Source organism: Pseudovirgaria hyperparasitica, assembly GCF_010093815.1.
Source record: "Pseudovirgaria hyperparasitica strain CBS 121739 unplaced genomic scaffold EJ05scaffold_1, whole genome shotgun sequence".
Taxonomy (NCBI): Eukaryota; Fungi; Ascomycota; class Dothideomycetes; order Acrospermales; family Acrospermaceae; genus Pseudovirgaria; species Pseudovirgaria hyperparasitica.
This window is the reverse complement of record NW_022985549.1, coordinates 2,460,124-2,475,388: the sequence shown is the minus strand read 5'-3', so window position 1 is coordinate 2,475,388 and position 15,265 is coordinate 2,460,124. Positions and strand designations below refer to the sequence as shown.

General features: G+C 52.4%; 4 protein-coding genes across 4 annotated transcripts; 2 read left to right on the top strand and 2 right to left on the bottom strand.

Moving 5' to 3' along the window:
• Positions 1–2,855: 2,855 nt before the first annotated feature.
• EJ05DRAFT_496122 (uncharacterized protein) lies at positions 2,856–3,251 on the top strand (the record flags this gene model as incomplete). Its single annotated transcript, XM_033746343.1, has 2 exons — positions 2,856–3,007; positions 3,068–3,251. The coding sequence occupies 2 exons, from the start codon at positions 2,856–2,858 to the stop codon at positions 3,249–3,251; spliced, it is 336 nt and encodes a 111-aa protein (XP_033605747.1).
• Positions 3,252–4,114: 863 nt separating this feature from the next.
• On the bottom strand, positions 4,115–5,373 carry EJ05DRAFT_33180 (uncharacterized protein). Its single transcript, XM_033740852.1, has one exon. The coding sequence runs from the start codon at positions 5,180–5,182 to the stop codon at positions 4,187–4,189; it is 996 nt and encodes a 331-aa protein (XP_033605746.1). The 5' UTR covers positions 5,183–5,373; the 3' UTR covers positions 4,115–4,186.
• A 2,328-nt stretch (positions 5,374–7,701) lies between these two features.
• Positions 7,702–8,898, bottom strand: EJ05DRAFT_472210 (Bin3-domain-containing protein). The gene is made up of 3 exons (XM_033743139.1): positions 8,767–8,898; positions 8,511–8,669; positions 7,702–8,430 (listed from the first exon to the last, which is right to left on the bottom strand). The coding sequence occupies exons 1-3, from the start codon at positions 8,798–8,800 to the stop codon at positions 7,862–7,864; spliced, it is 762 nt and encodes a 253-aa protein (XP_033605745.1). The 5' UTR covers positions 8,801–8,898; the 3' UTR covers positions 7,702–7,861.
• Positions 8,899–12,853: 3,955 nt separating this feature from the next.
• Positions 12,854–14,272, top strand: EJ05DRAFT_496118 (uncharacterized protein; the record flags this gene model as incomplete). The annotated part of the gene is made up of 2 exons (XM_033746342.1): positions 12,854–13,569; positions 13,627–14,272. 2 exons carry the CDS (start codon positions 12,854–12,856, stop codon positions 14,270–14,272), a joined length of 1,362 nt encoding a protein of 453 aa, XP_033605744.1.
• Between the last annotated feature and the right edge of the window lie 993 nt (positions 14,273–15,265).

Sequence of the window (15,265 nt, the reverse complement as noted above, 5' to 3'; positions counted from 1 at the left end):
CGTTGTCGGCGTGGATTTGGTATAGTAGATCTATTCTTTGGTTGAAGATGGGCTATTCTCTTCATTGATAAAAGGCATTTGCCCTCTCAAAGATAAGCAGAACAACATCTGTTATCCTAAGCATCAGCATATCAACCCACTACAATGCAATACCGCTCATAATGCCTGTAGCTGCATGTCCGATCGATATGGGTGCAGCCACAATCGATCCATACTCTAGCCAATCCATCCAATGGATGCATGCATTCGGCAATAAAACGGCCTGTCCCGCAAGGGTCTCACGCGCTGTTCATGCTTAGCAATCCGGTAGTTCTATCCGATACGACATAGTTCATTACTATGATCTATCAGCCTTCCTGTTCAGCTGTACACTCCGAGCCATGGCTTCATCACCACAAGTTTGGACGGCAAGGATGGACGTTCTGGGAATTGAATTTGGCGAGAAAACAAGGGTGAATGCCGCACAAAGCAGTTTTGAGAGTTCAAATCGTGGTAACTGCAGTCATGAGTTTCGGCGTGCCCCAGGGATACACCCATAAGGTAGGCAGTAGATGAATCGATCCAATTCAATTCAAGATTCTCCTCAGCTTATAAGTCAATTAAAGTAGCTATCCTTTAGATTAACTGATCGATCTTATCAGATCCAAGTCTCTAACGTCATGGGTTTAGTCAATACATAAATAGAAGTCGAGAGTTAATGTATCTACAGGGTACAGAGATCAGTATAGCAATGGTACGAAGCCGAGCTGTATCGATGTGCTAAATAACCACAGGCATGCAGACCTAACTCTGGCGCTACAACTAGTAGTGCAACAATCGGGCACTCATGTCGTCGTCGACGGGAATAGAGACCCAATGTCAGACTATCATTTCAATCATTGTTGTCCATCACATCCACAATCTAACCCTTTGGCGACTCTTGAGTGACAAACTATATCACAGCGTACGTCCTCTGACAACCCACGTCACGATCAAGACTGCCAATCCCAATTCATGCCCTCCAAACTCCTCATATAGTCATCATACTCACTCCGCAACCTCACCTTCGCATCAACACAAAAGACCCTCTTACGATCATGTTTCGGGCCCAACACCTCCACATTCCAAGTATACTCCCCCTACGCCGCATTAGCCATTTCCGACCCGTTTCCGCAACACTACAGTACTTACTTCTGTGAACCTAAACACGTCTGTGATGATAATCCTTGTCAAGCCTTCCCTGGGCGGACATTCCATCCCTGTCTCCTTCCTGTCTACCCTTAGCATGTCCACGACATTCTCAGGCGTTACTTTCCCCATTCGATCGGCCAGAACATCACTGCAGAGATATGTCCAGTCGTAGTTCTGCTGCGCGACTCCATTGAACGTTGCTGTTGAGGACAAGGTCGACCATGTGCTGAGATTACGCTTTAATGTACCTGTGATGACCATTTGTGGCATCCAGCCGCTATGGACGTCAGTGTGGTCTGGAACTGGGGGAGAGCAGGGCGTACGATGAGGCGGAGAAGATGTGGGGATCCCAGGCGTCCACGGAGGAGATTTGGAACCAGTCTTGGGAGGTGTTCGAGGAGCAGTGGGTCCATGTGAATGGTGATCTATACTGCGACAGATCGATGGTGGTACTGGTGTGGTGGTTAAGGGGGTTGATGGAAGTGTGGAGCGGGTCACGAAGTCTGTGTTGCTATGTCCCGGACGTAGTACATTCTTCAGAGTGGAAAGAGACGGGTAGTTTAGTTCGAGCAGGATCAGGAGGAGGGCGAAACCTGCCGCTGTGGTGATCGTAGATTTATTGCGTTTGTTAAGCCTGCTTTCAACCATGCTGGTGCATTGGAGCGTGCGATGAGTCTATTCTTGATTGCTTCACCTTCGTCCGTCGACCGTGATTCATGAAACATACATATTTGAAGACAGTCTCTATGTTTACCACCACACGTGAACTTTCAAGTCCATGTCGTCCGAAAATGGTCCTTGTAGATGCATACAGCTGCTTTGCAGTTGATTTATTAGGAGAGTGAAGGCCTCAGGCATCAAGATACACACACGCTAGCTCGATGGAGGAGCAACCGAGTCCCACAATTATTTTGTCTCTAGACTTTCCATCGCTCTTTCAGCCAGTCTTCCAACAGTTCTACCACTTCACATCTTCATATTCATCCGCTACGACGCCTCCAACGAGACCCGCTCTACAACAACTCACGATAGAGCAAAGCTATATACTCAGGGTACCTCATTCTATATGCCGAATCCTTCATCCACGCTCCCGGCCGAGAACCACGTGAGACGCGCCCCTGAGCCTCGGACCAAGCCGGACACACTCTCACAGCCCCAGACTCTCCCCACATCGAACACGCGACCATGGCTCCACACGTTCCCCAGACCGGATCTCATCGAGCAGCTGACAGCCACTCTCTCGCCTGCTCGCCTATCCATCTGTTGATCCACACACCACCGCCCGCTAACCTACCGGAATGACGAACATTGCGCCCGGCCGTGTAGGCTGAAACCTGCTGGTTACGTTGATACCGGGGCCCGTCTTTGGTACAGTCCGTACCGGTGGTCTGCTTGCCTTGCGAGGATGGCGATGGCCATGGCTATGGGGGGCCTGTGGCAGTTGCGGGGAACGGGCGCTGGTCCCGCTGCCTTGCTGGTGGCATTATTCACTCATATACGCTGGCCCACGCACCCCGTTCGTTAGATGTGACGAAACGCCTACGTCTGCTTCACACTCCTAGGTCTTCCCTACGATATCTCCTGGCTCCCGAACATTCGTCGCCGTGCTCATAGGCACATACACACACACACTGAACAAACATCCGTATATCCAATCCACTACTTCGCCTCGGCATATCACCCACATGCACGACAGTACAGCTCCAATGAACGCCACAAGCATCCACGCAAATCGCCTCGCTCAGGCTGCTCAAGTCCACACCGGAGCATCATCATCATCCTCAGCAGCACCACGACCCGTCACACACGTAGCACGCTCCTCGATGGGCAAACGAATGTACACTTCCACTGTCCTCCCTTTCTTAGCCTCGGCTAGACACTAACAAGCCACGCACAGAGTACTCCCAGCCGTAGCCGCCATCGTCGTCGGTTCCGCGATTGTAGCACTAAACAGCGAATTCAAGAGCACACGACGCTCCGACCCGATGCAAGCGCAGAACAACTCGTTGATGGACTCGTACGGCGACAAGGACAGCCTGGAGGACTTGCAGAAGGCCATGGAGGCGTATGAGAAGAGGTAAAATGAAAGGCTGGGCTGAAAGGGAAGGCGCAATAGGATGTCATTCTGCTTGCTAGCTGGGATATCGCCTAAAATGGGGATTATATGAATGGATGGGCGTCGCATAGGCAGGTGGTGTTTGAGGGAGAACTCTGCTCATCCAAACATACACACACACGCGCGCCACCGGCGTCACCACTACTGCTGTTGCTATCGTGGACGGAGAAGGGATTGTTGACCAGGCTAAAAGCCACGGAATGCCAGAGAGGCAGAAAAGGCGTAAAATAGGTGCAACGTACAGGGCATTATCAGAGAGAAGCCGCTCTCCCCCTGACTCCACGAAACAAAGCGTGAGAGATCCAAAATTAAAACTTCTGCTCACCACACGCTCTTTTCAACTGTTCAACGTGCCCCTTTAATACATCCTCCCTGCTCCGCAATCCAAACCAGATGCCTCTCCGTATCAACACGGCAACATCATACATGATATCCTATCCATCAACCAGGAGAGAAAAGAACAAAGCGAAACTACGTGCAAGATACAACTAAAACCCAATGCACAAACTACACCTTTTACCTCCTACCCGTCCACCCAAAGTCCTTATACCTACCAATGCCACCAATTCCAGCGATTCGACAAAAGCCAACATTGCAATATCCTATCGTGGCTGGGAATATATCAACCATAGAGGTCGTAGACGGTGGGAATGATGTCGATGCACATGGAATCATGGTTGAAGGGGGGATTATAAGGACGATTATACGATGTAGTAGGAATATGAATGAATATAGATCTTGCAGTCCCGCAGCTTAGGAGGTACGTATATGTATGCGTGCAATAATGAAAAAGAACGGTCCTTCCGACGTGGTATTGCCTTGCTCTCTCCCCCTCTCTCCCATCTCCCCCTTCCACCCCTCAACCCCCTGCTTTCTTTCCTCTTTCCTCCTAATTCCATATCAATACATCTCCAACCCCTCAAACTCAACACACAACTCCCTACACTCCGCCCTGCGCATACTCCCACCTACCCCTCCCCTCCCCGCACCCGCACCCCCAGCACCCCCAGCAACAGGCCTACAAGCATACACACCCACCCGCACAGCCTTATCCTCCACGCCCCAGAAAAACCACGTCACCTCCCGCAACTTCCTCCACACGCCAGGCGGCGGGGGCGGCGGGGGCGGAGGCGGCGACAGCAGCGCACCACCCGGATACCCGGGCGGGGGAGCACGGGCGTCGAACGGCATCATCACGACTTGGGGCGCGCCAGGGCCGTGTGTGGGGGGGTATACCACCGGCGGGGGAAGTGTGGATGAGGGGGAGTAGATTGGAGGAGGGGGAGGGGGAGGTGGAGGGTGACAGGTTGGCTGCATGGAGTCGTCGAGGTACCAGAGCCAGAGGGCGTAGCCGATGCGTTCCATTTTGATGCGGAGGTCGGCGCGGCGGGCGAGGGCGTAGGCTTGGGGTAGGGCGGAGAGGCACCAGTCTGCGCCGTCGGAGGTGGCGACGACGGTGGAGGCGTGCGGGTGGCCGGAGGTGTATTCGAGGCCGAGTTTGACCCATTTGGGGGCGTTTGGGGAGGCGTAGGCGGGGGGTGGTGGTGGTGGTGGTGCGGAGGGGGATTGTTCGGTTTGGGGTTGTGGTATGGTGGTTGGTGTGTTCGAGGGGGTGTCTGAGGGGTGGCTTCGATGGCCTTGCGGACTGCCGGCGAATATGACCAGGCCGCCCTGATCCCATTCGAGTTCCCAGTCTGCTGAGACGGTGACTTCGGCGGCGATGAAGGGCTGGCGGAGAGAGGTGAAGAGGATGGGCGCGGTGGAGATGTTTTGCGCGGGGGGTTTGCGCCAGAGATCTGTGTTGGGAGGCGCGGAGAGGGAGAAGGAGCCCATCCAGGAGGGAATCTGTGGAGAGGGGATGTTGAGGGCGGTGAACGAGGAGCGGTCAGGAGGCATGCTGGGCGATATGTGCGCTCTGTTCAGCCAATTGGGGATGGTCTGTAGAGGCACTCAATTTCTGGTTCTTCTTCTGGGTTTCTTTGTTTGTCGTTTTTCAAGGTCTGGTGCTACGGCTTCCATTGAATTTCGAAGAGTCTTGCAGTATGAAGCGACGCCCTCGGTGTATTGATAACCTCGACCTCCTGGCGACAAACTGGAGAAGGCCTAGGGGCACTCAAGAGATCGATCGAGTCTTAACGGATTTCGTGGACAGAGTCTCGACTGTCCAAGGCATGTACAGCGAAAACAGCGAGATGCATGTACTATGTCAATATCACGCTCTCATTTGCCAAAGCGGAGTTCTTCCAAGTAACATAAGCTGACGCGCCTAGACGGGGGGCTAAAGGGTTACTCGTGCGAAGTCAAGCGATTGCTCGAGTGTGCAAGCGCGAGTGCACAAGCGAATTCTTTTTCTCGGATCTTTCGAGTGCAAGAAACTCGTTCTCGAGGTAGTACTGAGTAATTTGTACACTGGTTCGAGAGTTGCAAGACGCGTTTCAATGGGCGTTAGCAACGGCTTTGATTCGACGGAGGGACGCCCTATGCATGTCAGTACCCGCTTGTTTCTCATCACACATGCACGCTTCCGGCAAGGGTCTTGAGAAGCATGTCATCTGCGAGTGATTGTGAACTTCTTACTGGAGCTATTTGCGTAGCTGGTTGGTGTTGAGGTGGTAGATAGGGATTCAAGCGGACCTGTCGCAGATGGCACCGACCGACACAACGTATTAAGTATTAAATAACACCGGAACGTGGAAGCAGTAGACAGGTACCAAGTGGATGCTGTCGAAAGCACAATGGAAAACACGCAAACAGTCGAAGAGACACTACCAAGTGACGATTTATGTACGCCGCGTCGACCCTTGATACAGAGGAAACAAGACTGTCGTGTCAATCCGGGCCCTACAGTCTGGAGCCAATACAGAGCTCCACGATGGAACAGCTTCCCCATGAAGTGTCGTCCGGCTCCTGTGCGAACTGCTGGCATCGATAGCTGCATGCTGACTGCAGCCCTGCAGGACATGGAGCAGATGGCAGAATGGGCCCGGGCGCCCCGGACTGTGAACATGGTTGTGTCGATTGACCATCTGAAGCACAAGATTGGCGTACTGCGCCGTCCGACAACGATCCCATCAACAAAGCCGATTGATTTGGGCGAGGTAGGGTCAAGTTATGCTGCATTTGCACAAACGACCATTCACCTCTATTTCAGGGCTACCTCGACTCCTCCGCCTGTGACGGGCCGGAGCGTAATCGCTCCAAAGGTACGGGATGCCATGAACGGCAGGTTGAAGATTGCTGTGGTGTGCAGTTGGCGGCAAGATGCCAGTCATCTGAAGTCTGAATTCGACAGATGCTGATGAATGCACCAGACGCCCAGCAGCGCTACGTGGCTAGCCCTAGGGTTCCTTGAAAGCAAGTCACACTCATTCGTCTTGCAGATATGGCATTATTGACGGAGGACGGAGGGCGTAGGGGAGGAAGAAGATTGGAGACGACAGAGGGGGTTGATGGATGGATGTTCGGGTTGAGTTGCTGTGTCGTTTGGATTGTGTTCACTCCTGTCGCACGCTAGACAGAAACGGGCCTCGGGTACTTCCGTGACAGTATCTGCCTGTGTTGGTAGGTAATATACGCACTTTTCTCGAGTCCGCTGGCTGGGTACTATCAGTTGTTTTGGTCTCCAGCAATACATATTCACTTACTCTGACATACCCAGACTTCGTTGCTTGAGTGATCTCTAAGATTGTTTCAATTTCATGATGTTGTTACAAGACATCTCGCTTCGAGTGCCGTTGCAGTCCGTCTTCTCACTAAACTTTCTCCATATCCATGCCGTAATGCAGCCCAGATGCAAGTCTCCAGGGATTCCAGCTGCAGATGATGAGCTGTTCGCCCGTCCGCCCGCCCGCCCGCCAGCACGACACCAACGACACCAAAACACACCACAACACACCACAACACAACACAACACATCACATCACAGCACAACACCACCAGTCCAGGTCAAACATCTCTAAGCGAACAACACCGAATCACGAATGTAGACCACCATTCCTGTCCTGATGCCCTGTGATGCCCTGATCTCGCGATACACTGCTTGAGGGAAGCGGAGCCGTACTCTGCAGAGTCCCATGCCATGGATGCACGCACGTAGTGTGTGACGCGCCTGTGTCGGATTGTTCTGGCAAGGCCCCATCAGATGACAGCACGATAGCGCATCTCCTAATTAGCGGCGAGCAGCAGGAGTGCAAGACGGAACGATGCATGGGCTGGACTGGACTGGACGACTGGGCTGACAGCGCAAGAATGAGCTGTTCAACAGCAGCTTGAGATTCATTATTGCCATCAGATCATTGGGGAGGGTCGCTTATTCACAGTGTTGTTCTTGTCATACTGCCATAGCGGGCTGATGCACGATAAGGGAGTTGGTGGAGTATGTGTGGTAGGGCTGAACATGGTGTTTTTATTCTCAACACACGTCTTGATGTTACAGCCTTACTGAATATATCGAATGTCTCAGCCAAGTCTTTTCAAGCTGTGCACAAGTGACCACGTTTATGCGTGTGTCGTATGAAGGCATCTGGTATTGCCGTACGCTGCTACCTACAGGCAGGCTCCCACCTTCAGACCGCTTCATGCCTTTTTGTACACAAAGATGTCTCGTGCAAGGGCCGTCGAGCTGGCTACAAGGTCGAATCCAACTTCTTTCAGCACCCTGGGAAAGTCATCCGGTCGCAGCTTCAAGCTTTTAAAGCTTTCCTGGTACTGTGGGGCCTTCATCTGCGCAATGGCCTTTTCGTACGATACCCACGGCTGGGGCTCAATCACGAGGTGGCCACCGGCAGCCAGGGTTCTGGCGCACTTGTCAAAGAAGTTGCGCAGACCGTCATCTCCGTGCTTGAGATGCAGCCACTTGACAAGACTGAGCGCGAGTATGGTGTCAAACGGGCCGGCTGTCTCAGTATGATCAGACGAAGTCACCCAGTCTTCGGCGACGAAGAAGACGTTGTCATCCTTTGCATGTTTGGCTCGAACACCAGCGTCCAGGACGGCAGACAAAGGAAAATAGTCAGGAACCTTTGCGGTCTCAGCAGTTGCCGGAAGAACGCGAGAGCTGCGGTGAAGGTAGTAATATTCTGCCTTGTCGATCAAGGACGAGTCGATGTCGACGCCATGGACAGAAGCAGCATTGAAATCGATGGCTTGGCAAAAGTGAGCAATTCGATCCACGACCTGTGACTTTAGGGTTGTGAATCAAGATGTATGTACACCGTATACGTACCTAGCTGGGTGGAGACAACACCAGTATTGCAGCCAATGTCAAGGATGCGCTTGGAGGTGAAGATGTCCGGGATTAGGGAAGCAATCAGCACCAGTCTGGCATCCGGAACGTGCAACAAATTTGGAGCCGCTCCCTGATGGCGTGCGGGACCTTGGTAGGCTGAAACGAAGAATCGATAGTCAGTGGAGGGCACGAGCGTGTGTAGAGAGAGAGCATGTGAAGATTTGAAGGGATGGTGGCTGGCGCAGATAGTTACCACGATAGTTGCCGTTAGTGGTCCGCGAGGTCATGGCGGGCACTGGGATCTGGGACCTGACGGCGCTGGAAATACGGGGATGGCGATGGTAGTGGTGATTATAGTGGTGATGGTAGTGGTGGTGGTGGTGGAGTATATGGAAAAAGGAGATGGGGATGGCGTGGTGATGTGATGCAGAAAATCCCAATTGCAGGCTCAGCGCGTGACAACAGTGGATCCTAGCCAGCGTGTAAGCGACGGGTATGGCGTTGATCGCCAGCCAGGGTCCTGGTCACAGTGAATACCTACTTCTAGTTCACTATCATCTGTTATATCAATTATTGTACTAGCTGTGTACAGTGCAGTATTGTCTTGTCCTGCTGCCGATCTGGGAACAACGAGTCATCACTAGTGAGTGAATGGACAGACAAGATTGTTTCCTTGGAATTTGCTGCGAATTCATTGACGACCAGCCATAGAATAATACGGGCGTGTGGATATACTAGAGGTCTACTATAGCCATTTATGAATAGGGCGGTAAAGGGGACATGTAAGAGTGCTGCTCGGGACGGCGCGAGAGGGAAGTCCGGGAGCTGGTGCTGGCCATGGATAATCACTTGGAAGACCCGGGAAGGTTTTGGCATTCACTTGTTGTCTTCCCGTCTTGTCTCTATCGTCCGTCACCGGCTTGTTACGCTACCAATGTGTCTATCCTCTTCTCGTCTACTTTTGCATTATGCTTTGCACCGCTCCCCTTGTCATTTCCATTACTCGCTTCTCCGAGAATTCCTTCTCGCTTACTGCATTATTGTACATAGTAGGCGCTTTCACAGTCTATTCCATCCAACATATCCCGGTCTACTGGCTGAGAAAACAACCTTTTAGACTTTCCGGGTGGTGTGTGCGTGTGCGTGTGCGTGTACGTATGTGAATATCATCATACAGCCGCGCCCGCCGCTGTCCGAATGCTTCACTTTACCGTTCAGATGCGGAATCATTGCAAGGGCATGTCCATGTCTTGCTTTACGCACATGCTGATCAGTCGTTCTCGGTGTGACGTTCGGATGGACTATGTATGTATGCGGCCTATGCATGAATCTCAACTACCGAATCAACATGGCTTTCGCGACTAGCATGACGGATCCGGAAGCCAGCCAAGCCCCAACGTGTCTCAAAGTGGAAGACTAAAGGATAGAAACGTATCTTAGTTCTCATCAAGCTTTTTCTCTAGGAATTACCTGGTAGTAATTGTCTCTAGTCCTCCAGTGCCGAGATGCGTTGGCGTTGGCGTTGTGGGCGCTGCTCCAGCTCGTGCATTGCACTTCATCTCCCAGCCGCTTTTCGTGTCGTACTGGCGATCGGCCACTACGTCTGCAACCATCTCATAATGATGACGGGCTGAACGAACGCTACAAGACGCAATGCCGCTCGTGATGCGCATCGTAGCACCTTGGAACGAGCTTGATCGGACCGTCGGCCGGACGTTCTGTGCCTATGCCGTCCTGTGCTCGAGGAGAAGGATTCATCTGATCAGTTTACCCCACAGCGCACGTCCAGAGTTATCAAATGCTATGCCCGATTTACAGTGGTATGGATGTTGGAATCAGCATTATTATGATTATCGTTAGGCCACGGCACCCGGGAACCGGCCGTAACGTATCGTGCACGAGGCGACGGTTCACTGCGACGACGATCGGGCCGTACAGGCGGCGAGCGGTCGTGAATTAAAGGGCAGGATGCTTTCCATCTAAGCTCGCAGTAAGTTAGGGTAAGGGCCGCTATTGTCTTGATGCATAATCTATCAGAATGACTGGATATTAACATCTATGTGGCTTGAGACAAGGTCCATGGCGGCCGTTGTGGAGAGAGCCCGCAAACCAGGAATGCGGCGGGCACAGGGCACAGGCAGGGCACACGCGCACGCAACAGCTGCCGCCAAACGCAGACCAAGACCCATACTAACACCATCTTGAAAGAAAGACGGACCACGATCAGGGAAAAAGGAGAAAAATGGGCGGCAAAACCCGCCGAGGAGTTCTCCTGCGGCTACATTCACGGGGAGGTATTATGGATGTATGATTATGATTAAACGCGAATCTGCGGGCACCCTCCCAAAAGCGAGGCAACATACATATCTCCTGGAAAACCCATGGAACTGGAAGCAAGGCCGCTGATCGCCTTTAGCCGCGGTTCACCAGGAGTCGTGAATCATGTCAGTCAGTCTGTTGGTCTGTTTATCATTCTTAGACTGTCAATCATTCTTTCGGCGTGGAGCAAGCCGGAGCCAGAGAAAAGGTAAAAAGAAAAGCGATGGATGGGACAGTGAACTGCTGCACGGTACACGACACTATACTACATGGTACATACATTGCACATACACTACTATAATATACCACGCCATGTCTACACACCACGTCTACACACCACTACCATAATGCCAGCTGTTTATGATATAACATGCTCGCTCTAATGCTTCTAGTCCCTGCACCACCTACATAGTACACAGTCCTATCTCGCTCGCCGTCCATAGCCCGGACACTGGTTCTGTCCCCTGGATGACTCCACCTTTCTATCCACGGTTGCTTCCGCCCCGTCTGCCTGTAAGCTTTACGGAGGAGGCTGTTAGGGGAGAACGTTTTTAGGTAGGGTTTAGTGGCCTGTGAAATTCCTCTTGCATCTCCTATCTTGGCCATCCCTGACCCAATCCTGCATCTGGCTGCTGCTCTTAGTTAGAACGGCCTGAGATGCCTTTTCTACCCTGGATCCCGGATCGCTGTTGCTTTTGATTGCATCCACTGAAGCGCACCAATCTGCTCTCCCTCGCTCCACATCTGCCAGTGATACGAAGAGTACACCTGTTTGAGCAACAGAGAGTTCTGTCCTGACCTTTTTTTTTTGCCATGTCAATTCCTACCTAATACCCTCCCGTCTGCGCTCATGCCTGTGCCATCCCTCTCTACCAGGTTACCGGCCATGTGCGCACTGTCGACGTTACGTCGCTTGCTTCTGCTCCGCCCTGACTGCTGCCCTTGTGCCCGGCAAACGCTGTTACATGTACATGCTCACTAATCCACAGTACCTTCTAATTGCTCTCAAATTATCCTTTGCTCGGGATATACCGTGGGACTGTCCTCTTGCGCTCTGCATACCTCTCTGTCTCTGAAACAGTGGCTTTGTCACTCTGCTCCCCACGTCGTCCGGAGCCTGGATTTGTTTTTGTAGGCGATTTTACCTACAAGGTGGACAACATATGAGGGTAGGACCGAGTTCTTGATGCGATCTTCTACTCCGAAGCTCGGTGTAGGGTTTGGCAGGTTTCTGTGTGGGAAATGACCTAGAGTATGCGTGTGATCTGAGCGAGTGCATTATGTGTGCCATTAGGCCATGTAGGAGCAACAACTATAGACCAGCAACCCCCAACAAACCGCCGGGACCATCCTTCGTACCCCACTTGCTTTGTGTCTTTGTGCCTATATCGTCAACCCCGAAAGAATAGCTCTCGTCTACTCTGGTACCAGTCACCGCTATCTAATTACCTTCTGCTATCAAGGACGCTCGCTCTCTGAATGCCTGATATCTTCGTCTTCTTCTTCCGCTGCTGCTGCTACTGCTGCTACTGCTACTGCTGTTTCTTTCTTCTCACTGCTCCTGTATAGCAGCAGTTCGTCGTATCCGCCATTACGAGTCCACAACTCGACGCATTGTCGTCAAGGGAGGATCATTCTGCACTTGAGTTGCTCGGAATCTTCATCTGAACCCTGGATTACCTTGTCCGAGACGTGAGTATTCAACCTATCAGGCTCTTTGGCCCGTTCTTTTCCGGTCATCTTAGAAGTGCCGATCTGGAATACTTTGTTTGGTCGCCGTTTCGCTAGAGCACCCTCCGTCACCCATAAACACCGGGACCGCCACCATCCCGCTACGAGGTTTGCATCCACTCCCGCTTCACCGGCGCCATAGTGATATTCTTGTATCATCTTGCGTCCCATACCACAACGAAAGACGTTCCGCAAGCTGACACTTCCACTGCTGGGCCAGGAGACTGAGCACCTAATGCGGTCTGTTGCGTCCTTATCTAATTAATACTGCGGACGAATAAAACATACGCATGTCCCGTCCTCCTCCTTCGGCTCTGCAACCTCCGACTGCTGCCAATCCTCCCTCGACCACTTGGGCCATGACGGAAACTCAGAATCCTCCGCATTTCCAGCCAGTCTTCCACGATGATCCGTACCGCCGCACGCTGCCTCCATTATCTTCATTGACACAGGAGCCGCCTCATCCAAGGCCCGATTTGCATCTGCAAATCACCCAAGCGCAACTACCTAGCATACATCCTAGCCCGTATGCGCCGCGTGAGAGTCCTCTGCACTCACTTCGGCCCTACACTGCTCAATCCTATCCAAACGAGAGACCAGCACCTCCTAGTCACTACCAGCCGCCAGCCTTTTCATCTTCGCACTACGGAGCTGCCGTATCTCCACGCAGTGAGTATGTTCCCGTGTCGCGACAACGGACCACGAGCGACTCGCGATATCGATCGGACGACCCCCGGCATCTGCATGTAGATTCTCATTTTGTTTCGCCCGTAGAAAGGAAGGCTCCTGGTTTCCCTTCTGCCCTGCCATCACCAAGCTATTCGTCGCAGTACAATTCGGCCAACAATACGATTCGAAATTCGTTTAGTTCGCATGCAAGCTCAGCACCCTCGACTACGGGACCGCCCGCTGTTCATTCGGAGCCTCGCCCTCCTACGGCTCGACCTGCACCGCGAACAGCTACTGGACCAGCAACACGGCCAGCTCACTCTACTCCGGATCCAAGGTAAATATATATCTCGATGAGGAACAGAGTGGTTGATGCTGATCACGATGCGCGCAGTAGTTCATACGATTACAAGCTGGTGGTTCGACAGCAACCACTTGCGGCTCGCGCTTGTGGGTTTGGGGAACGTGACCGCAGGGTTATCGATCCTCCACCGATCATACAGCTTCAAGTGACTGACAAGAACACTGGAATTCCTGTGGACGACGAGCTCCGCTACGGTTTGCATGTTTTACATTGCGCACTCTGGGATCCTCAAGGCGAACGAGAGCAAACATCACTACTACAGGATCAGAAGCGGCCAACTAGAAGACTGATGGGTCAGCTCGTCGCCTCACCGTCCGTCGCGAAAGACGAGCACGACGTAGAGGGCTGTTTCTTCTGCTTTCCAGATCTTTCGTGCCGGACGCATGGACAGTACACGCTGCGATTCGTCCTCATGAGGATCGATCCTGCAAATCTTGAAGTTGGCACTTTCTTTCCGGTCTTGACTGAGGTGCTCAGTGACGTGTTCACAGTCTACACAGCCAAGGACTTCCCCGGAATGCGCTCCAGTAGCGCCTTGACGAGAGCCTTGAAACTTCAGGGGTGTAACATCCAGGTCAAGAAAGGCAACGACAAAGCGATAGCACGAAAACGAGCGCCGAATAGTAGTGACGACGATGATGGAGAGGAAGGCAAGCGACGACGCAAGGGTTGGTGAAATAGAACGGCGAGACCAAGCCTGCATACTCCATCTCACAAGAAGGTCATTTCAGGAGACATCAACCAACAATCCTGTGCCATATCTCGGCTTTCTATCTGCTCTAGGGCTTTGACCGGAGCTGTTATCCCAAGCCTACTATCCCTCGCAGCGATGCGGCCGGGGCGTGGCCGATATCGCCAGGCTACAAGAGATCGCAGGATCAATACGAGTACCCAAATAGCGACTAATTTTTTTTTTCGTCAATTCATGCGACCATGAGCGATGCCCTCTATTGTCTACACTTTCAGCTATCCGCATATGCATTTTCCTGGTGTTTGTCTTCAACAGCCGCGATTCGGCGTTATTTGCGGTTGTTACCTCAGGGACGGAAACTGGCCGTCGGGGTTTATGTGAGGGGGTATGATCTAGAGGTACGACATTAGTAATGACCCGTTGCGATCTATCGACGAGGGCATGTTCTCAAAGTCTTCACCGACATTTGAAGTAGAATGAGTGAGAATGCGAGAAGCGAGGGCCCGGACTGAGACTTCTGGAGGTTTCCGTTTCCAAACATTCATGCATTTCTCCTTACCGTGGCAGCCTGCGGAGCCATACAAACAAAGCTGGATGCATGATGAGAAACGATACACGTGCAGTATCGGACCCACGAGTCGTTCTCGACGCAGTCCCATGCATGAAACGCCGCAGAATCGTTGGACACGCGAGAGCACGAGCAATATAGAGACAGCATGACGGCGCCGACATGCCAGCAGTGACGGCTACTCGCACACGGTACCGGTCTCAAGGGCGAAATAGCATCGATTATTTAACCCTAGAGTGTTTCCCAGTTTTCTACGAATGCCTGCCTGTCCACGGGTCGTTGCTTGTGTCTCCAACAAAGCACCATTGCAGAACCAGGTTCTGTCGCCGGTTTCGCGGCCACCACAACAGGCACGCCCTCTTACCGGACCCCCCCTAGTACGAAGCTGACATCGGCGAGGTAACGACTCG